A 24,222-nucleotide genomic window follows, 5' to 3' on the forward strand; every position below is an offset into this window, starting at 1 on the left:
GGTAGAACCATTGCTTTATACATAATAAATAGAGATATTTGCTTGAAACGAGTGAATAACGGATATATTTCATCGAGTTGATGAAAATACTAGAGTTTTTCACCCACGAGATGATTTGTATCCGTTATTCACTCGTTTCAAGCAAATATTCTTTTTATTTTATGCTCACATACATTGGCTACCTAAAGTTTGTGACACAGTGAATTAGCAGATTTCTTACGGTAATGTCAGCTGTTTACCGTACATGTTCTGCTGTGCTATGTGTACCTGCGCACAAAATTAGGTCCAATTAGACTGATAAAAATTAACTGATATTTCCAGAATAACAAACTACAAGTTTCAAGGATAACAGACAGGGATTATTAATCTGCTAATAATTAATTATTAATTTGCTTTGCGCAAAATCAAAGAGAGATAAGTATGTTCTGACCCAAAAAAAGTAGTTCCTGTAGTGAAAAAATATTATTTTTTCACTACAGTGAAATATCAATATTATTTTAATTATAAAATCAAGTAATTCACTGCTTAGCATAAAATAAACATTATTTTTAACCTTACGTAGTGTTTACTGTGTTCAAAGCAAATGAAATGCACGTCAGTGACATTTTCCTAAGTCTATTGTATTGAACTGAACTCTCGCGTGATTTCACGCTAATGGTCAGCCGTTATCCACTGTCTGTATGGAGAGATCAAGTACAGCAGGCGAACGGGTATCAGGTTTAATATATCTATTTTCGTCTTTCCCACATGGATATTAACCGCTCCGATGGCCCAGTGGTTAGAGTGTCCGCCTCGGTTGCGGGAGGTCGTAGGTTCGATCCCCGGCCGAGTCATACCAAAGACTTACAAAAATGGTACTAACAGCTGCCTCGCTTGGCGCTCAGCATTGAGAGGTTAGTGTTAGGACTGGTCGGCCTGGTGTCAGGATAATGTGACTGGGTGGGACATCATGCTACATGTCTGCCGCATGATGCCCCAGTGCTAGACATCACTATAAACTGCCACACTGCAGACATCGTAGCGATATGACTGAAAAATTGTTAAAGCTACGTTAAAAATCCAAATCACACACACACACACACACACCCGCATGGATATTTAAGGAGGTACGGGTGATCACATGAAACGTGCAAAAATGCACATGTAAAATAAAATGCTTAATGTAAACAAAATAAAATAAATATTTTTCTTAAAATAATCCATTTTATATGCTCATATGACATCCTTCTCAAGTTATACTTGAATTCTATAGTGCCAGCGCACATATACAGGACGCTTTATATGTTTGACAGAGCAGGGGTTGGGATCTACTCATTAGCCCATTTGTTGATATTTTTGCATGACTCTTATCAGGTAAAATTAAGGTAGTTACGCCTGGCAGACAGAGTTCTCAGACATGTTTTAGTTAGATTTATCCAGTGATCATAATTACTTTGACAAAGTACGCCAGAGACTCTTAAATGATCATATGTACCGGATGTATTGTATGTGGGAGTGGAACATACTATTTTAATCCCAGATTATACGGCATGTGCAAAATTCTATGTTACCTGGGACAATCCCTACTGAGTTTTATCGCTAAATTGTTGCCATAGCAACTCGCGGCAAAAGTAGTTCATAGTGATCACATACACCTTTAAAGTCACATACAAGTACTTTTAATGCTCCATTTGAATATTGTCTATTTACATGGTGCATATTTTACTGGATGTGTGCATTAACCGTTGTGACTTAATTATGTTAGTATCCACACAAATTAATTCAGCTGCAATAACCCTTGTTTATGAATGAAACGAATAGCTACATTTTTATACCAACTCTGACTTCTTTGCTTTGTCTGCGTAATGACTATGCATCGGAAGAGAATGGACTCATTGATTTGCGATATTTATAGATATTCACTTGATTCGAAGGTTTGATATCTATGATCCAATGACTTGTCATTATAGCTTGTTTAAAAATGATCTATGTCGACCCACAGTGTGTATTTCTCTAACTTTCAGATTCCACATAAACCCTAGTAATACGTCCTACCGGAATTCTTTTAACAGGTTGCACGTGCCAATTTTAATGGCATGTCGTAATTAACTGAGAATACTGACGCGTACCTATTATTTTTCATACTGGGAAAGTTTCTCTTGTCCAAATTTTACAAACATGTTTTCATATATAAACTTACTTTGTGATAAGATGGGGAATCATCTGGAACCACAAGAGTTCAGATAATGTTTCCGATCTACAGTAATGATAAACGTATGGTGCTGAAGGCTACACAATAACATGTTACATTGTCCGCCTATCTCAAGCTTAATGGAACTGAGAACCGTCGTAATAGACAGTATCGTCTGCTTGAATGACTATCATATCACTAATAAATCATTCATGCTGGTTTAATTAATTAGAATGCCTCCCCCACACTATTTAGTGTCACACGGGCCGTACTGTAGATCAAAAATAGATGTGCGACACGGGATGATTATATGAGACTGAACGATAAAAATGTCATTATTTGTAGAAAGCATGATAATGTTTCATTTATGGAGTTTGAGGGAGAAAATTTAGATTTGCCTTTTCTCGCTGTCTGGACTTTAGCATAATAACTAGGTCGATATGGCTGTATCATCATTCGAAGTTTAATAATTGCATCATTTAAAAGCTGACAATTTTTTGGAGACTTTTAAATGTACAGAGTTTAATTAAAGATTCTGGTCTATTTTTTCTACAGATTTTCTCGTTATCAGTCAACAAGTGTACACATAAGATCCTTCCATGTTGTTTATTTTACTTAGACATTGACATCGATAGAGTTCTATCAACAGTGGAAATTACACTTAAAATTCTTTATATAAATTTAATTCTCAAAATTTGATTGTCAAAACATTATGCACATCTCTAAAGTCTCCAGAATACCTTATTCAGTTAATTTCTTTAAAACAAGTATGTCTGAAATGGAGTGAAATTGATTTTGGCCCTCAAAGTCACGAGTGAACTATGTATACTCCTTACTTTTGTTAAGCAAGAAACTTTACGTCAAACGAAACATACTCTAAAATAAAATAATATACTTGAATAACCTTTAAGTTTGCATTGGCATTAAGCAATATAATAGAATAGTGGAAGTTAAACCAACAATGCGAGATTCGTTCTTCTAGCCTTAGTCTAAAAAAGGCGGGAAAACTGTACATTTTTTTCGGATTTTGGGGCTTGAGAGTCTTGAGATCATACTAAAAAAATTAATAGTGTAGCCCACCTTGTGGGTGTGGGTTAAATGGCGGATTGTACCTTCTTACAAGGTGTCCGCTTTATTCGGTTCTCGTTATCTGGGAGATGATTGCCCTCGGTGTTATTGCCCAGATCGAGTAAACTTATAGGTTGATTAAATACAGATCTGAGCAGATATATAGACCAGAATGACTTGAGCCCCCGTATATGAAAACAATAATTTAATCAAATACATAAACAAGTTTGATAACACATTGCATTAGGAAGATAAATTTCTTTTTGAAATAAATATTTCACCGAACTTATATATATATATATATATATATATATATATATATATATATCCGATCTGTTAGAATTAGTTCGAGTGAACAATCAAAGTCATTGCCTTGTGCAACTTCATAGCCTGTGCATTCCTGTTCACTCCAACATCACGATAGTTGTTCCTCTTGGTCCTTCCGCTCTTTTGGTTTCTCCTCCAACCTCCCTACTGTCTCGCCTCTTTCCGGCCCTCAGACTTGGTGTGGGTAGGTGGATACGTAAGCTTGTAGATACGTAGATACCTGTATCAGTAGGTACATGGATACGTCAGTGGATACGGCACTGTATATGTCAATGGAACTATTTCCCCTGTTAAAATAAGCAGAGGAGCAACCTAAATTTTATGTCGGTTATTCTACTGGGAATCGATAATTACTCTCCTCTTGTTATGGTCAAATATTGTTCTATCGGAATTCAGACAGATACCAAGGCTCTCTGTTCAGCTGAACATGGCAGACCATAAACAAACCTAGTTTCATAAGATTAATGTACTTCCTAATGGCGATTCGATCCTGATTAACAGCACATGAGACATAACAGTTCCATTCTCGTCTCAATTACACAAATGAATGAATGCAATTCATTAGATGGCTTAACTACGCGATTTTCGGCGAATACACGCATTCAAGTCTTATCATATGTGAAATCATTTAAGATCGTGAATACAAACGGATTCTCGTAACTCATATCAACTTATGTAATACATGACATCTTAGAATACCCAGTTCCTATATAACAAGACTACAACTTCAACAAATTCATCAAACTTATATAAAGAAGATTTTTGTACAAATTCGGATGAACTCAACACAGTTATATGCATATCAAGAATATTGATATACGAATATAAGCAAAGAAATTCATGCAAGTCATAATACTGGTATCAACAAATTATATGAAATTGACGCAAATACCTCATGCTTCAAGCCTTGTTCGCTTATACCGTCAGAATTGTGTCAGTTGACTTTCAAGACATCCGGCCCCTTTGATAAACGTTTTGCGGGAGAATTTCTTCCAAATTCAGTCTCGGAGTCCCTTATGTTTCCACTTTTTCAGAAAAATGCAGAATGATTAGATTTTTTGAGGGGGGGGGGAGGATATTTAAAGCCCAACGAAACACGCCCCTTACTTAGCTTAACCAATCAGGGCGTGGGAAACACGCCCCTTATTTAGCTTAACCAATCAGGGTTAAATACATTTACCGCCTTTTATAACTTAGCGCCAAAAGTGCGGTCAGCCTGACCCCTACTTTCCCAAACAAATGGTCTGTAGAATTTTCAATTCTGACAGCTCCGATATGAAATCGAAGTTAACCGTCCCTTTTTAAGTCGTCTAGCGGGTATGTAAACGAAGGCTTAATTAAGAATCACTTTCTCTCCCGACACCGACATTAGAAATCATTGCAGTATAGCGATTTAGCAAGCGCCCGTCTGTATGCTGCGGCCTGAAAGTTCCAACGTCGTCCAAATGTGTAGCCTTTTATTGTCAGGTGTGACAGTTTCTTTGTTACACAGTCACAGACAAGTAAATGAGGAAAGGAAGTCTGCATCTGCATGGGATTCCTTTCCTCTGGTTGGTCTAAAATGTCTTTATCATTTGGTAACTAGAAATGGACCAACTAAAGATGGGTATCCTTAGAATTCGCCGTTGGGAAGTAAAGTTGGTGATCATGTGTCCTGATATTTATTATATACAGAGTACGATCCAGAACCCATCTTCGCTAGCCAAAGTTCCGATATGTTAGCTCTATCTACACTTTGGCGTATAGATAGGATATTTATATGCGTTTGGTCTGTGACTTTCATTGGATATTGGCGGCAAGCCATCGCATGCAATCAAAATCAAGTTGTTAAAATTTGTGTAATGTTCCTACATGATCGAGACATGGGGATCAAACAACTGGAATGGACTACTAAATAAGCAGTCCTCCACTGCCGGTCGGTCTCATGGCTTCTCTCCGGTACATAGTAATACTTTCGATGGTAAACTTACAAAGTATCCTTTTGAAGTCAATTTCCTCCACTATTTTCGGTCTATGCATAAATGCACCATTGTTACACGCTGTTGGTTAGTCAGCTTTTCATAATAAGGGACGCAACTCATGAAATCCAATAGATGTCACTAGGACAAGCACTAAAATAACTGATCGATCCGCCAAGGTGTAGACAGGGTTAACGAGTCTGAACCGTGGCTAACGAAGATGACCAGAACCCAGGAAAGCATGTAAACATTCTCTAACATCAAACGTTTATGATTGGAATCATTAGATTAATCAAGTTCAAGAAATGAATGGTTCAACGACAATTCACAGCTTTTATTGCAAGTGAAAGTTATGTTTGCAAGATGGCCCTGTTTTGTTTTGACGACCTATGAGGGCAGTACTTATGTTTGTTATTGAAATCAAAACACATTGCTCTTTGTTCAAAATATTGCCTAATATGTTTCACACAAAAATAATAATTCTTAGAGTATTAGCTCTATTCTATCTCAAATTGTTTCGATTTTTCGAATTGATACGAAATCTTATCTTAATTTTGAATTTTTTGTCCTTTATATTTCTCAAAATGTAATGATAGGATACTGTTTTAGAAAAGTCAAATTTTGAGTCTTCATCTTTAGTCTTTGAGTGAAGATATAGTTATCGCGCCTTTTTGATAAGTCGCCTTAATGAACGCTCAGATGGTGTGTGATGTACACGTGAGGTCATTTGGTAAACAAAGTACATAGATGCGCAGGAGCGGCCAATGTAGTATTTATAGGTTACTGCATTTGAATGGGAAAATATGAACGAGTTTTTCGAATGGAATACTGTACGACCTTGTGAGTGCAGTATATCCATCCGACAAAACGAATTCATATTTTCCCATACGAACGCAGTAATCTTTTTATTATACGCTCATTTTCTTATTCTACCTAATGCTTAATTATATTAACAAAATGCACTGCAAGAAACAAAGTAACTGAATGTAAACCATATTCCAAACTAAATACACATGCACAGATTCATCATTACACAGCAACAACATTATTACTGCACACATAACTCAGCCCAGATAAATTTGAATTTGGTTGCGCGCTCTACATAACTTTCGAAACAAAGTTGGCGTGTCTATTTAAAACTGAAGAAGACAGTTTATGCCTTTTTACTTGCATGCTATTTGTAAGGCCCCTTTCTGGCGTCTACTATATAGATAGCCTAAATCCGAAACATTGTATCAAAGAAGTTAACGCGGAATGTGCCAAAGGAGCTGGTATGTGGCAGTCCACGAAACATCTGTTTTACTTCATTCAGAAACAAATTTAATCAACCAAATGGTAAAGCGCCTACTACGCGAGTGTACATGAGTTGTTTACAAATCAAAAGTGCTCGCGTCTGCGTCCATTGTTTGTTTATAATAGAAAGTATTCCTTTATGAGTGCAATATGAATTTGCGCGCGAGTTCATTACCGTAAAATATTGAACGATTCTGACAATCCAAAGTGAACGGAGAAAAAATTTTGAGCATATAATAATTCTGAGGTACTTTTCCGATAATACGAGGAAAGGCCCCCAGCGTGTTCCGATTGCAGTAACCGGTGTATATTCTCATATGCGTAAAAATCTATGCGCGGTTCAGAATCTGTGTAATTTCACGTAATTGCTTGCAAAAGATCTGGTAGTTGTGCTATTCCATAGAAATTACCGATATCATGCTAAAAGATTTGCTAAATTATTTCTCAATAGATCATCGAGGTTGGCTCTTTTATAAGACGATTATGTACATCGATCATTTTACATCAGTTGATCAGAGGCAGGCGCATCCCCGGAAAACGTTTAGGTAACACCAAACATACCGGATTAGAGTCTACAATAGGGAAAATTTCAATTGCATTTGAAATTTTCTATGTGTATACATGTGTGTTTTATAGAAGAAACGCGTTCATACATGTCAACGTTAATGTCGCAACACACCCAAGACAGAACCGCCGACTGGACTCTGTCTTCGACGAACGTGATTAGAGAAACCTCGAGTATAATCACTATACGAATGACCCGGAAAGAAACTAAACAATGTAATTTCAACACATACACACACACCCACACACACACACACACGCACACACGCACGCACGCACGCGCGCGCGCGTGCGTTTGTTAGAAATGCAAATTATATATCGTTATAAATTTTTTAGTTTGAACGGAATAGAGTTCAGAAATACAACTGAAGGCTTGGTACCTACTTTATTCATTTCTACTTTAATCACAGCTCCATTGTCCGAGTCCTAGATTGTACAATGTCATGTATATCTATATTATTTTTAAACTCCTAGTATATGATTTTATCTAATTGTTGTAAGTTTTATTCATAGCTCTAAAATTTACAGGCTATCTTAAGTTAGTGGCCTACTTGCTTTAGGTCTCTTCTAAGTTATTAAAGAACGCAAAATTTAGTAGGATCTATAAATAGACGCTTGCGTACATCTTGACAATTACTAATAATAGAATTATTAGTAAACATGTTTACCAGGTTTGACCTTTTCCCCATTGGACAGATCGGTCCAATGATATCCTAGAAGAATTAAATTAATTCTTATTGGATGTGTTAGGTCACATGAATAAGTATTTTGAAACATTATAATACGTAGTAAGATCTGTCACCTGGGGTATGTTGTGAAAAATCGCAGTAGAAAGTGTATATAAGGATAGAACTGAGCAATCATATTTTGATTACTACATATCATTCATTCTTATTTTTCGTGTTCCTGTTGTAACATATAGTCTGCGGACGTGTTTTATGTTGTACATAAATATTATTTGAGGGGAAAACATTTGTTTGAACTGGTTACTGGAAATAGAAAGTGCTCATTATTTGGACTATAATATTTTCTTGGAAATATTGTGAATTATTCAGAGGAGTTCTGGACAACGCATTTTAATAACGTCACGATTCTTAGCGGACGAGTACATTTCCGTTATTTTTAAAAAATGTATAGGGAAGTTTTCATTCTTTTTGACTTTCATAGAACTTTAGCATGATTATTCTTGATTCACTTCATAATACCATAAGTTCTTCTTAATTTTCATTTAAGTTTTACAAAACTAGTTGGTTTTGCTTCTTTCTGTTACTTGATTTATGACCATAGTCATAAAAATAAATTTGAATACCCCTGTTGTCAACAAGTTTTCTTTCTGATGTGGACAATGTATGGTGGGAAGTGTCTGCGAAGAAGTAATTTTTTATTTTTATCGTTCTTGAAGTAACGGCAGCCATATTTGATGGTGGATTGACATCACTGACATCATTTGTACAAAGTCCTCTTCTTCTGGATGCCTTATTTAATATTTCGTCAGGTTCTGTTTGGCAGTTGTTTTCTTGTTTTTTGTTCTTGTCGTTTAAATAATTTCTTAGCTTTCGCAACAGCGGTCATATTTAATGGCAGGCGGGCAGAAAGTGCATAAAAATAAATTCCATCAGTATTAGGATGCATTGTGCTAAAGTTTGCCAAATTCTGTTGAAGGGTGTTTGTGAAGAAGTCATTTTAAAGTTTATATATTTTTAGTAATGGCGGTCATAATACTTAGCGGATTAGCATCAGTTGTACGAAGATCATTTTTACAGTTTTATTTCAAAGTAAAAATGTAGCCGATAATCCTCCCAACGTCATCGCAGCAACCAAACATCCAGAGTTAATTTTTCATAGCAATTTTTATTCACACCTATCGACGCTCAGGTAGTGCAATACGATACGTTAGATCTGTAGTAAGTGAAGGTAATAAATCCTTGCCGACATTAAGTTCATCAATTACATCTAAGTTCTAAATATAACTTTGCATCTCCTGCTGAATTCTCGTCCATTTAGATTGATAATGAATTGATAATGCATTGGAACTGTCGAACCGAAAATGACACGTAGTGAACACCCCTTTTCAGTTACTTCCATGTCAAATATCTACTCGATGAGATAAAATGAATGTGAGAGGTGGATGCATCATGCATTGTAACAACCTAAATAAAATAAAGATAATCCATTAGAGGGCATACAAGATTGTCATTGTACCATTTAATCTTGTTATCATCGTAAAAAATCAACGAAGATACCAAGAACAAAACAAAAATGTTTAATTTAGGATAACATTGAGGAATATTGAATACACATACCCTGGCAAACCTAGGGTTAAAAAAGGGCGGAGTTCATAATCTCAGATGTTATGAAATTTGGTATCACTTACGACGGCAAGAAAAAGATCGCGAATCCTGGAAATCGCTTCGAACCGAACTTATGGACCAAGAATGGTACCTCTCTCTCTCTCTCTCTGTCTCTCTCTGTCTCTCTCTCTCATAACATATACCTGGTAGAGATTTACGATCACTGATACAGAAGTAACAAAACTCAGATAAAGTAGGATCAACGGTTGTGAAATATTCATTGCAATTGGCTCATTAAATTAAAAGAAGAGCTTATGAATGAAAAGATATTGGTTTATTGTATTAAGCAAATTCACAATTTGTATATAAATAATGCTTGAATAACAAGAAATATAAATACAACTGCTAAAATTAGCAAAGATTGTTCCGTTTATGTCTGTATGACTGCGACTCTTTCGTTCTTTTACGGAGTTGATGCAAGATCATTGTACCCATTATATGAATTATTATTATTATTATTATTATTATTATTATTATTATTATTATTAGTATTATTATTATTATTATTATTATTAGTATTATTATTATTATTATTATTATTATTATTATTATTAATATTATTATTATTATTATTATTATTATTATTATTATTATTAATTGTGTTCGAATATAAAAACAAATATACGAGTCTTGTCTATAACTGCTCAGTAACTATTCTCGGAAAAATTAAACTTCTGGCGACAAATAAACGTTCCTTTTCAGTTTAAAACGGAACTTTTGACAATAAAAATTTATTTCTCAGATAGCCTCTCTTTCATCAAAGACCTCTACTTTGATCACAAACAGCTTATATGTAAACCATAAAAGAACTGTTGCATTTAACCTATGCTTTAAACCAACCTGGTTATTTGTATGCTTTAAACTAAAATGGTTATTTGTATGCTTCAACGTAAGCGGGTTATTTCAACGTAAGCTGGTTATTTTCACATAAGCTGGTTATTTGTATGCTTCAAACCAAAATGGTTATTTGTATGCTTCAACGTAAGCTGGTTATTTGCATGCTTCAAACTAAAATGGTTATTTGTATGCTTCAACGTAAGCGGGTTATTTCAACGTAAGCTGGTTTTTTGTATGCTTCAACGTAAGCTAGTTATTTGTATGCTTCAACGTAAGCTGGTTATTTGTATGCTTCAACGTAAGCTAGTTATTTGTATGCTTCGACGTAAGCTGGTTATTTGCTTCAAACCAAAATGGTTATTCGTAAACTTCAAAGTAAGTTGATTACTTAAAAGCCTCAAAACCAAGTCGGTTTTTGGAATGCTTTAAAACAAACTGGATATTTGTATGCTGTTACAACTATATGGTCGTAAACAACAGAAATGAAGTAAAATAAAAAATATATGTCAAATTAACAAACAATTTATATTTTCAAGTTACAAAGTGAAAATGTAAGAGGAACTTACAATATTGTGAATGAAATCCCAAATAATCCTAAAGTTCCAATCACAACTCTAAAACTACAGAATGATCCGAATGAATTCCAATAGTCTTGAATGTATAGATGTACCCAGAGTATTGAATGTCTTAACGTAAAATGATGATACAATAAATAATAACTTTTAGTGAGATCTCAATAAATCCAAAGCAGGTTTAAAGTCCAAAAAGTCAACGGGCACTTTGTAATTCCAATGAATAACTTGAATAAATAATTCATCTCAAATTATGATCGCTCCGATGGCCTAGTGGTTAGAGCGTCCGCCTCAGAAGCGGGAGGTCGTAGGTTCGAACCCCGGCCGAGTCATACCAAACAAACATGGTACTAACAGCTGCCTCGCTAGGCATTAAGAGGTTAGTGTTGGGACCGGTCGGCCTGGTGTCAGAATAATGTGACTGGGTGGGACATCATGTTACATGTCTGCGGCTTGATGCCCCAGTGATAAACATCACTATAACTACCACACTGCAAACATCATAGCGATATGACTAAAAATCCTAATCTCTTTCTTTCTCTCTCTCTCTCTCTCTCATCTCAAATTATATCTGACCACAGCTATAAGGGATTCCAGAGACTAAGTATAAAACAAGAATGAAGACTTTGGATATCAATTCTTTTATATACATCCTACTTGACCTATGTTACAATAACATTTTCTGAAAAACTAATGGGAAATTCCAAAATATTGCCAACAAGTTCACTTCCAGAACATATGAAACTCCTCAACAAGGTCAGGTCTTGAACTCAAATTTTAGCAGATATCTTACAAATATGACAATGGTCAGGTAGGCAAAAATCCTACCCTCAATCACGGACACGATTCAAATTAACAGTATAAGTTAAATATACACAACGCTGATTCTATATGATCTCTGCTAATATGAATATTATTAAGGGCAATATCAGGAACATGTGTAGAGAGCAAAGTTGTGGATGTGTCATGTAAAAATAATTGTTATGATTCTTCAAAGAAGAATGTATTAATTATATTTCGTTATAGAGTGAAAATATTAACTATTATGTGGCATGGGTGGATATTCTTAGCTTCGGCAAAATTCCACCAAACTACTTAACCTATAGTTTGTGGGACAAAACATGGGATGATGACCTCTTCCAATATGATTTAAGAACCTCTTTTCATAACAATTTATAGTGTCACTCAAAAGTATTAAATATATGCTAATGTAGAATTAGTCTTATTATTCCTTGGGGGTTGGTCGATGCCAATTAAATGTGTGTATACTATTTATATCATTTCTGCATTTATTGGGTAACAAGTTATCTTTTTTAAAAGAGTTGTTATATTTTCAGTCTTGGTTATCCTACAATCAGTTGCTTGAAATGTGCGAAAATTTAAAACATTTTCATTGCGAATTACACCGGCAATTTGAATTAAATTGTGAAAATAGCACAAGTAAACTGAACAAAGTGGGCGCTATTGATTGGGTGGATTGATTATTTGAGGACAAATTCTAAAATATCGGAATAAATTTTATTATTATTATGTACCAGTTTTAAAATTTGTCTCGTGATAGAGAGAGAGAGAGAGAGAGAGAGAGAGAGAGTGTGTGTGTGTGTGTGTGTGTGTACGTGAGAGAGAGAGAGAGAGAGAATAATGGATGGATACCATTAAATGGAAGCATATCTAAAAGATCAGCAAGATTATCAAGGATCCTTGTTCATTTACAATATTCTATCACTTTAAATTCGTGTATTCTTGCTAACTGTGAATCCAGCTTGGCAATGGCAGACGAGAAATATCTGATACGCGAAGTCAGATATGATTTGAAAATTAAGTATATGAATGCCTATATTTAACTAACATCAAACATTTACCCAACCTTACGAGAGTTTTCTCATCCAACTTTTATGAAAAATATAGGCAGTGATTAAATCGTCCCGCCCAATTGTTAGCCCGTCCGTTCGTAATATAATGCATACTTTTTTAATATACTGTTCAAGACACAGACTATAAACTGTGGGATATGAGCGGAAGTGGTTTGTAGATAATTATGCATACTAGTTTAAAAGGTTTTGATCTTATTCAAGGAACGCAGAGAAAAACGGAGGGGGATTGTTTCATCGTTAAAGCCAAGACTACAACATATGGTACGGGGTTTGGATTTCATCCTCGAATCTTTCCCGAATGATGCCGCTTGGTCATAACTTAAAAACTGTTCACTCTATAACTATACATAATTTGGAAGAATAAGAGGAGGCGAAACTAACATATATCCAATACATACGCTGAGTTATTGATGGAAAGCTGCTCAGATCCTCAACCTACAACCATATATACATGTAATCGGAATGTGGAGAAAAATTCGCTTGTGCAGATAACATGGGATCTGGGTTGACCCCTGGGGTGGGAGACTTCTCATAACGTAGAAACAATCAACATCTTTCCTTATAACCTTGTATAAACTAACTGGACATGAAGAGACCAGTACACATTTACAGTATTTGAACATTGGGTCAGGTAATGCAACTATCGGTATAGCTTGGAAGAGCGCAGATTTGTAATAGCATACCATCGGTCTAATTCTAGTTTAAAGTTATTCAGAGTGCTGAATTTGGTTTATCTTTAGTAAATATGGTTATACATGAATGCAATATATGTTCGTGATGAAATCAAGCATTGGTTTAATCACTCATTCTCTTATTATACTTCTTAATTTAGATTGCTTCCGATTGACTGAAAGATCGTTCCAGCTTTCAGAAACAGCATATACGAATATAATAATGTTTCTGCTTGTTTCTTTATTCTTAAATATATTATTTTTTGCCTTATATGACATTATTAGTTGCTAATTTGTCATATATTTGTACTTACTTTGGATAATTTATAGAATAAACTTTATTTTTTTCTTCAGAGGTCATAAAGAGTTATAGAAAACACATTTCGAAAAGGAAAATTTCTAGTCCGTTCTAAGGAACATGACTGGAAACAGAGCATACTATAATGGACAAATGTGAAACGATTAAGTATTGGTCAAAGCGATGGCTTTCTTTGTGACAATTGTCCTTGTGAAGGAGGCCTTTCTATGTCTTGCAGTTGCAAATCCAAGCAATATTGGTCCAAACATTGACTTATTTAACGCCATCACTAATCTGTATGGTATCTCAAATGATGCCATAGACATGCTGGAAGCAGTGCCTAAAAACAAAGGACCAAACGTTGAAACATCGCCGGAAAAATATTCATTTAGATTCTTAACTTCGAATTTTAACCCATATTTGATGCCCAATGTTGGTCCAGATACTATCGACTCTTCAGGCTATGACATAACAGGATTTTCAAAAAGAGCAAACTCTAAACAGAAGCCTCAGCCTTCATGGAGGAAACGGCTATTCATCAGTGAAGGAGAGTCGAGAATGAGAATACCAAACAATAAATTACGAAAATTTCCTTACTCCAACGTGGTTCGTTTGTCCTCTGGTTGCACGGGTACATTACTGTCTTCTTCACACGTGCTGACGGCGGCCCATTGTGTTCACGATGGCATGAACTTCATAGAAAATGTTGGAATGATGAAGGTAGAAACTCCAGATAAAATAGGATACCGTATCCACTACATTGTTAAGATAAGCTTACCTCTGATCTGGTTGAAACGCCACGAATACATGGATGCCGAACGTTCCGCGTGGGACTTCGCAGTTCTTCAATTAAACCAGCCAGTTCATGGTAGAGAAAAATTCATGCCATTGTATATACCAGATGCACTGTCACTCAACAATGACCTTCATTTCTTTGGCTTTCTCTTCGATAGTCCAACGGTCTTGTGGAAAAGTTCGTGTGGTTCGGAACAAAAACTGCTGTTACTGGGCGGAAATCTCATGCTCATCAATTGTGAATCTTCTCCCGGAAACTCCGGTGCAGCGGTCTTCACGGAAAACTCGCGAGAAGGAGAGAAAATCGTCGGGCTGATCTCCAATATCATGTCAAGGGAGGTTCTGGAGACCGTGTCGTCAGAAGAGGTGGAAAAATATACCACTATTACACTAATGACCTTACCCAAGATCCTCGACATTTGTTCTGTTATCTATTTGGATGGGGGAGATTTGGGGAGCTGTGAAACCTTCGTGGGAAACAACATGCAGCAACTCTCTTCTCGATCAATACACATCGCTCATTATATTGGCTAAGAAAACGAGACTGAAACAGAATAACATCACAGTAGACCATCTCTTTCAAAGGATATCAAGACTGCATTTCTTCAAATAACCAATATCCTAATTGAAATGATGCCGTTTTCTTTGTATTTCCCAACTACCGGTAATGTTAATTATACGTCTAAATTTCACAAAGTGTGTTCACACTAATACATTTAATTTGGGAATAATTACATTTGTTTACAAAATCTTTACAACAAGGTGTTTAGATTGATTAAAATTGCATCAAATTGCATCATGTAGTGGAGAAACCTAGAAGCTATTATATATTCGTGCGCCTTGTGTGTTTATTTTAAAAATGCTTTAGTAAAAGATTGTTGAACTATAATTCCTTTTTTTATTTTTTTATTTTTTGAGAGTCGTAATTATATTTCTAACTATTTGCAATTATAAGAATTGCTCTTCATATTTTAGAGGATTCATGAAGTGACGAATTTGAAAATCGATTACACACTGTACATGAACAGACTTTATCGTGCTAGCACCTTTCATACAGAGTGTAATCCATTTGCAAGCGTCAGCAGAGTGTGATCCATTTTCAGGCGCCATGCAGAGTGTACCCCATTTTCAAGCGTCATGAAGAGTGTCATCCATTTTCAAGCGCCATGACTTTATGAATCCTGTAAAACGTCAAGGTCATTTTGTAAATGGAAGCTCTTCTTGTTGTTCATGAACATTATTTATAAACCAAAGTACAATTCTTCAAGTAATTATTCTATAAAATAGGAATATAACTCTGATGAGAACGTAGTAGAGTATATACCATACACTATAGAAACCAGATCTTGTATTAGTTTCACAATAAACAAGGGAAAATATCTAACAATTCACGTAATGCAGCTGCTCGTTCCTTGCGGATCTACTGCAAATTTACCATGGATCTAGCAAACAAATATAGTTTATAGAAGAATAAAAATGAATATCTCGGTAAGTGTCTATCATACATCATACTCAGATTGCAGGATGCTTCTTGTTCATTTTTTATATATAGAAAAACATGATTAAGAAAAGAACATACTAAAATGAAGTAACAATATAACAGAGACTCCAGCATCAATGATATGTTTACTCCTTCGCGCAATGGTGACCATTTGTGTAATGGCGGAGTTTTGTACAGTGAAATTATCACAACGGGTTCACAATTGATGCCACATACAAGGATGTGCCCTGTACACAGAAAAATCAGTTGAAATAAGTTTCATTATATTCCTTGGGTAAGTGAACTATACCAGTACCAACCAACATCAAAAGAAATTATGCCTTTTAAAAAGAATATATTTTCGGACTTTGAAGACGAAAATTACGAAACCTATTCTCATTACCCCTTTACACAATACTATCGGCATCAGCAAGTTCATGAACAGGGTAGAATGTATCAACTATGTAAAGCACAACAATATGGAAAATCGTGCAATTTAGGGAAAATTCATACTGCTGCATGAGTACATCTTTTACTCAACTCAATTATATTTTGATACAAATATTGCAAATGTTATTGCTTGTCATGTATATTTTGTAAATGCATCTGAAGGCCAGTGAACGACGATGTTTGGTCTTGTTGCCATTTTGAAATCTGGTTATAATAGATCTTGTTACTATTATAAAGATGTACAGAATATTGGATTTCAAACTTTGCTGCTGCTAATGTTCCCACCCCTCTTGTCACAAATGGGATCATTTAGTGTCTGTATTACATGGAGACACTTAGTGAAATGCGAATTAGAAAGAGATCGCCAATGTGAATCTACGCCTCAAGCTGTTTTTAAAAAATCTGAATTGTATTGAATACCTAAAACCCTCAGGAGGTTTAGGTTTCCCATTCGCTATGACAGACTGGCGAAATGAATTAATTTTTGTCACAGGTTCTTATACTTCTGATCCATCGGTTTTGCCTTCATTGTTTGGATATTTTGGACAGTTTTTAATAATATTCTAATCATTAATCTGCTTTGCAAGGCAGCAATCTTTATAGAAATTAAGATTTGTATTTTGGACTCAGTGATCTACAATGTGTGTTTGGATGCATGAATTTGGTAATTTGGACTCTGTGATCTACAATGTATGTTTGGATGCATGAATTTGGTAATTTGGACTCACTGATCTACAATGTATGTTTGGATGCATGAATTTGGTAATTTGGACTCACTGATCTACAATGTATGTTTGGATGTATGAATTTGGTAATTTGGAAGATTGCGACGTGTAGTGGTAAGAATATGTGTAAAGACCGGAAGAACATTAAATTTCAAGGCCAGTGAACGACCGGTGTGTCAGTCAAATTTAGGCTTACATTTGCTGGCTTTAATGATTTTCGAGGTGATGAAGACGATTTTTACATACACAAAACTCAATACATATTGATGGAAATATCTCAAGGGTTGAGTCATTGAAACCAGACATGTTTGACGTGATGTCTGAAAAATCAATACTTTTCGACTTTACCCACCAGATACATCTTTGATTTACTCTGTTGAAGTATGCTTATGTTATCGGAGTTAGGTGGCTGAGCAGGTGTCACATTATTTCTTGTCACCATGCGATATTAATTTCATAGTCTTCAAACAACAGGACCCCATCCACTTACGAACCAGCTCTTTACGCAAGTCTAAAGTTGTTATTGTAAGAAGTAGAAGATAAAAATGAACACTCGAAGAATCTTTTCGACAAATACATGCAAATGTGGCAAATGGCGTGTAAATGGTGTGTGTATTACCTTGCTTTATTGCTTTTTTCCGGCATTCAGTTAGGATATATCTTGAAAATCTAAAATGCTCTACTTAACACTTTTCAAGGCAATAATTGTCGACCTCGTGGTAATTCGCGCACCAATATATGTATAGATCTCTATAATCATGATATATGACATCATCCACGGACAGAAAACTGTTATTTCTTTCTGCTGGATATTTATGAAAAAAGGAAAAATTCTGTAAATTTAATTGCCAATAGTTCTCAATTACTTTTCATTTCCTCCAAACTAATTTAAATAATTATGCTCAGATAAACGATATTATTCTGTTCCCATTATTTATCCCATTTATTACTCCTGATAACTTAAAGTGTTTTGCATACATATGACCAACAAAAGTATCTTCATTTGTTTCATGTTTTATACTAAAAATTATATGTTATAAAAAGTAATGTTTTTTACAGTGTATATTTATCCCCGTATACATCATTACAACATAATTAAATATGGACAATTACATTTTGATGAAATAGAAACTTAATGTACTTTGTACCGCGGAACCGGCACTTCCAACCGCTTTCAAATCGTCTGCCACTCCGCGAATGTCCCACAATTTTCGCAACATTCTGGGGTCAAACAAATGTCCAGTAACACTAGTAGAGACAGGCATAGGTACCTAACTACCTCGACTACCAGGCATAAAAATGTCCAGTATAACCAGCAGAGACAGACATATGTACCTAGACTAGCGCAAAACTCTCTGACAGTCCGATTACGTTGAACAGTTTTTGTCTCTGCTCGTTGTCTGCGATTCAAATTTTATTAGTTTCTCTTGAGTCGGAATAAATATATATATATATATATATATATATATATATATATATATATATATATATATATATATATATATAGTCTGATTTTTGGAACCTCCCAATCAGTTTTGATCTGCCCATAGGGTATATGTATATGTGTGTTCGCTCTTTGTGTCATTTGTTAAGATGTAGACGGACGAGAAGTCATCGACCATTTTTTTCAAATATGCTCTTCAAACCAGACTACCTTATATATAGGAGCTCTTTGTGGACCATCACTACAATCACAGGCACGGATATTTGGAAGAGAATAATTAATAGGAATGGCATGGGTGCCTGAAGAAAGCAGCTGTGTTAACTAGTTTTGATACATGGCCACATAGTTTTTCTTGGAAAAAAGCTTCTGTCCAAACAGTGCACAATTATTGCGTTTTATGTTCGTGTAGTCGTTTTGGTTAATTACTTCGGGTGTTGGGTATTAGGTGACTGAGTATTTGTTACTCAAATGGCGCGTTGGTTAGCAAGTATAAGTGTTGGTTAGCAAATGAGTGAGTGAGAGTCAGTCTTTATATGCGTTTTTCAGTAGTTGTTTGTGTTGTCCAGTGTTACGGTCTATGCTCTTAAAATAAGTAACATAAAAGAGTGAAAGCCAACAACAAATTTAACAAATAATTTAGTTCCCTAGAATACAAAGCGAAAATGAGAAAAAAGAACTTACGGTATTGCGAATTAAATACCAAAATAATACAAGAATTACAGACACATGTCCTAGTAATTTAAAGTCCTGAATAAAATTCAGTTAAAGTCCATAACAAAATCTCCAAACTGAAGTCGATTACGTGTCTGTTATAGCTATTAGAGTGTTGATGTGTCATCAGTCTTTTGTTGAATCACAGTAATATAATTCCAGGTTTGAATATACCATAAATTCCAGTGAATATATCTATCCAAAAAATTTATCAGAGCACTTTTGTATTTCCACACAAATAAAATCACTTGAATTTAATAATTTGAACCGGGGGCACCGAGTGGCCGAGTGGTCTAAAGCGCTCTCCTTTACGGATCATTGCCATCTCACCGCTGCCTACGTGGGTTCGAGTCTCGGATTCAGCCAATGTCGGTATGTGAGAAAGCTTGGCAATAGCTTCTCGTGGGTCGGTGGTTCTTTCCGGGGTTTTCCCGGGTTCTTCCTCCACCATTAATACTGGCCGCCATGTATAGCCTATCGTGTGCTGAAAAATGGCGTTAAACACTACAACAACAACAACAATTTGAACCAACAAAAAAAATTCCAGCCCAAAACTCCTGGCCATAACATATATTACAACTTAAAAGTGCTAGATGTTAAAGCACGAATGACCAAGTCCTTACAATTACAAGATTATATAGTTCTCTACTTGACCTCAGGTCACAATTAGCATTTTCTTAAAAGAACCCATTACCTAATGAAAAATAACCTTATAGAATGGTCCTGATGTTTACAAAATCAAAACCATAATCTGTAAAATTCACTTAAGAAAGTCCAAAACCCTGACCCAAATAAACATATTTACTTCTTCTATTAATAATAATTCTGATATTAACCTCATAAACATAGAGAAGAATGAAGTTATGTATTAGTTGTTCTCACTGAATAATTAAAAAGTCAACTTGGGTCAAGCAGAAATGAACTCTGTTTTGGACAAGGTCAAGTCCAACATACAATGTTACTTTACAATAGCATGTAATGAAATAAAATTTAACAAGCAAACAATTTAAAATTTAACAAGCAAACAATTTAATTAAATATACATAACACCAGTAAATGTGTATGTCAAACCAATGGAGGTTTTCACTATTCATTTTCCGCCTTCGCCATATAATCCCATTTCTGTACCTAATATTAACCATTGATAACAAAAGTGAGAAATATAATATTAGTTTTAATGTAACGTGTTTTCTTGTCGAAATACAGCCCAATTGTGTAAAAAGTATAAATTAATGATGATTCCCATTATCGCCATACGGTCTCGTTAAAAAGGCAGCCTAAACTGAACTCCAGCAGTCGTCATACAGACCCATTTATCACAATATCATCTTCCACTACTACTTCCTTTTCCTACATTTTTAAGTCACTTTCATTTACCTAAAATGCGTCATATGTATTTTTTGCAGGTGTCCGGCGTGCTGCAAGTGTAGCTGCAGATCATTTTGCAGAACGTCGTTTTGCCTTTCGATTTAAGTTGTATCAAAATTTTCGGGACCTTTGAAATACCCCCGTATATTAGTCTTGTTCTCGGGAAGGCACGTTTATATAAGTTTGCCTAACGTGCATGAGATCTATTGTGTATTATAGACAAATCCATTTCTTATAATTAGAAATGCAAATAACGAATTTAGCTTTGTAGCACTTTTATTTTTATAGTCAAAGCTTTACCTTTAAAGGTACTTCCGTGAAATGCAGTGGCATATCCCCTTGGTTTATATTACATATTTCCCCGCCATATTGAGTTTTGTATAGTTGGCCTTTGGCCCATTCCCAATGAATCCAAGGCCTGGTTCTTTAACATATCTCTCACATATTGCTACCATATAGGTAACCCGTGTCTCAAGGACTATCCAACGATTTAGGAGGAGACATTATGGAGCGATCGATGGACAAATTGACAGAATGTAGCTCAATATCTTCCAATTAAAATGTGGGGTTAAGTTGACAAAATTACTATAAATCTCTTACTTTAAAAAGTCCCGGCTCTGCTATTAAATCATATTTTTCAAAATCACCGTATTAAAGATACAGAAGCAAAGTTTATTTGCAGTTCCTAGCTTTACACGTTTGTTGCCTATTTTAACATTTCTTACGGCAGTGTTGAAAATGTTTTTTATATATTGTCGAGCCTGGTCAAGTTGATAAATACAGTTGGCAGGGTAGATCAACACTACTTAAAGTGTCATTTCTGTCTGCCGCGTCTAAGAATGCAAATACCAAGGAAAATATAATTACGGTGAAAGTTCTCTTGGCTAGTCCCTCTAGAACCTAGCCTCCTCTGCGTACTGGCCCAATATATTTGTCACAATAGGGCTCTAACACTGACAACACTAATTAATCACAATACGACCACTACACGGATGTTCAAGCACTGATTGGTCACAATAAGGTCAAGGTCATAACAAGTATCTTATGATGCTGATGGTGAAAGTAAGGTCATAACGTGGAAGTTATAATATTCTTTGGTCATAATAAGGTCACAACAAAGATGTTCTAACACTACTTGATCACACAAAGGACACAGCAAGGAAGTTATAACACCGATTCGTCATAATTAGGTCGCATCATGTATATTCTCACAGCGACTGGTCACAATATGGTTACAACAAGGATGTTCTAACACCAATTGGTCACAATATGGTTACAACAAGGATGTTCTAACACCAATTGGCCACAATATGGTTACAACAAGGATGTTCTAACACCAATTGGCCACAATATGGTTACAACAAGGATGTTCTAACACCAATTGGCCACAATATGGTTACAACAAGGATGTTCTAACACCAATTGGTCACAATAAAGTTACAACAAAGATGCTCCAACACTGACTGTTCAAAATAATATCTCTGATTAATCACAGTAGGGTCACTACAAGGCTGCTCGAACGCAAATTGCCCTCAAGACTGTCAGTGATTGGTCATAAGAAGGTCACAACAAATCTCCTATAATACTAAATCATTCCAAGGCGAAATCATAACCAATCCATCGACGACGTACTTTGACATCTCATACTAAGAGAGAAGGTTTGGCAAGTTCATCCTAGCGACAATGAAAAGGACATGATGGATCCATATCGAATACCATCCTAATCCTCCAACCCACCAAGATCGTCAGAGCAAAGTTCATCCAAATAAAAATGGTTCAGTAGTCCCCGAGGATCTTTCTTACATTCAAACCACTTGCGAAGGAACTTCCAGAAATTTTTAAACTACGGTATATACTTACAAGGTGAAATTTAAAAAGTTAAAGTGCCAATTCCCTGTAGAGAGAGAGACAGAGAGACAGAGAGAGATGAAATGTCAGTGTCAGATCAAAACGATGAATGCCTGTTTCATCGACACAAATAGTTAAATAGCATATACACATAAAACAATCCTCGATAATTCACTTGCAAACACTTGCACATACTTCACAGTAGCAAAAGTATTAAGCTCAATAATTTTCAAGAATTTCCTTTTTCTAGAAAATGCGGAGTGAGCTAGCCACATGAAGATAACATTAAATGGAAAGATAAGTATAGGGGTAGGGATAGGCATTTTGGAATATTTGTTTTAAGGTCGGTGATGGCAATTAATCCTTACACACAAACACGCTAGTTTATAATATTCAACATCTCAGTTAAAGGTTGTGTTCATTTTCAAGTTTATTGCAGAATATCACATGCCAGTTTCGTTCACTTTTTTACCAACATACTGTTTTCATTTTGCTGCCGTCGATTTAATACCCTGACTAAGCTGTTGCCTACTGTCGTCTCGATAAGCATTGGCAGAATATGTGTTGCGAAATCAAAGTTAGTTTTGTTCTGACTGTTTTCGTATTTCCTGCACTAGATTTGACACATTCTATAGAAATGTGATGTTGGTGAGAAGACCCTTTACTATTCTGTAAAACAAGGTCAGACTCCATCGTAAGCTACAGGTTTCCCGAACTGTAAATGTGGTTACACAATACATTGTTCTGCGACTGATCTAGGGAGAATAGAAAGGAAAAAGAGTGTGAGGCATGTTTGCTACACTGTCAGAACAATGACAGAATTTTTAGAGTAAACTAAGATTTTCGTACTTTAATTAGAGTGTGATATTTCCTGTTCTCGTCTGCAAACAGAGCACAACATACGATTGTATTGTTCCTCAACAGAATGATCTCGATCTCAGTTGAGTAAAACAGAGCTAAGGGGGATATAATTTTCTTATAAATGTACTAGAGTGGTTGTACCTGTTAAGAACTGAATTTGCGAACAAAGAAATTGAGTGCTCTTTAAACTGATCAGGGTGGTACGAGAGAGAGAGAGAGAGAGAGAGAGAGAGAGCACAAATATAAGAAAGCCAATAGCTAGTCTCACAATGACACCTTGGGTAAGTTCATACCTCACCTGCGAGGAAGCTAACTTCGAGTAAAATTTGAAACACCTGCATATACATACAAGGATAAATTCAAGGATTTTAAGAAGTGAAGTTTCCTCGAAACAATGTTTACAAGAGCTTTACAAATGATTTATTGATTTGTTCGCTTGAAAGCAGGCCACTTAAGAATATGTTACAGGCATACATTTCCAACCTGCATACAACGCAAGGCAGAACTTAGTGATTCTACATAGGATAGATAGAACAATGTACGGATAGAGAAAAAAA

At 35.5% G+C, this 24,222-nt stretch overlaps 1 protein-coding gene across 1 annotated transcript; it reads left to right on the top strand.

Annotated features, from left to right (window-relative positions):
* The first annotated feature begins 14,166 nt into the window (after window positions 1-14,166).
* LOC149796198 (serine protease 23-like) lies at window positions 14,167-15,667 on the top strand. Its single transcript, XM_089963939.1, has one exon. It carries the CDS (start codon window positions 14,167-14,169, stop codon window positions 15,310-15,312), a length of 1,146 nt encoding a protein of 381 aa, XP_089820065.1. The 3' UTR covers window positions 15,313-15,667.
* The last annotated feature ends 8,555 nt before the right edge of the window (window positions 15,668-24,222 follow it).

This window comes from Sinohyriopsis cumingii, chromosome 7, assembly GCF_028554795.1.
Source record: "Sinohyriopsis cumingii isolate HCF-2022 chromosome 7, ASM2855479v2, whole genome shotgun sequence".
NCBI lineage: Eukaryota > Metazoa > Mollusca > Bivalvia > Unionida > Unionidae > Sinohyriopsis > Sinohyriopsis cumingii.

Bases quoted from the DNA above. Each gene is read 5' to 3' on its own strand.
- LOC149796198 (XM_089963939.1), top strand. From the start codon at position 14,167: ATGGCTTTCTTTGTGACAATTGTCCTTGTGAAGGAGGCCTTTCTATGT.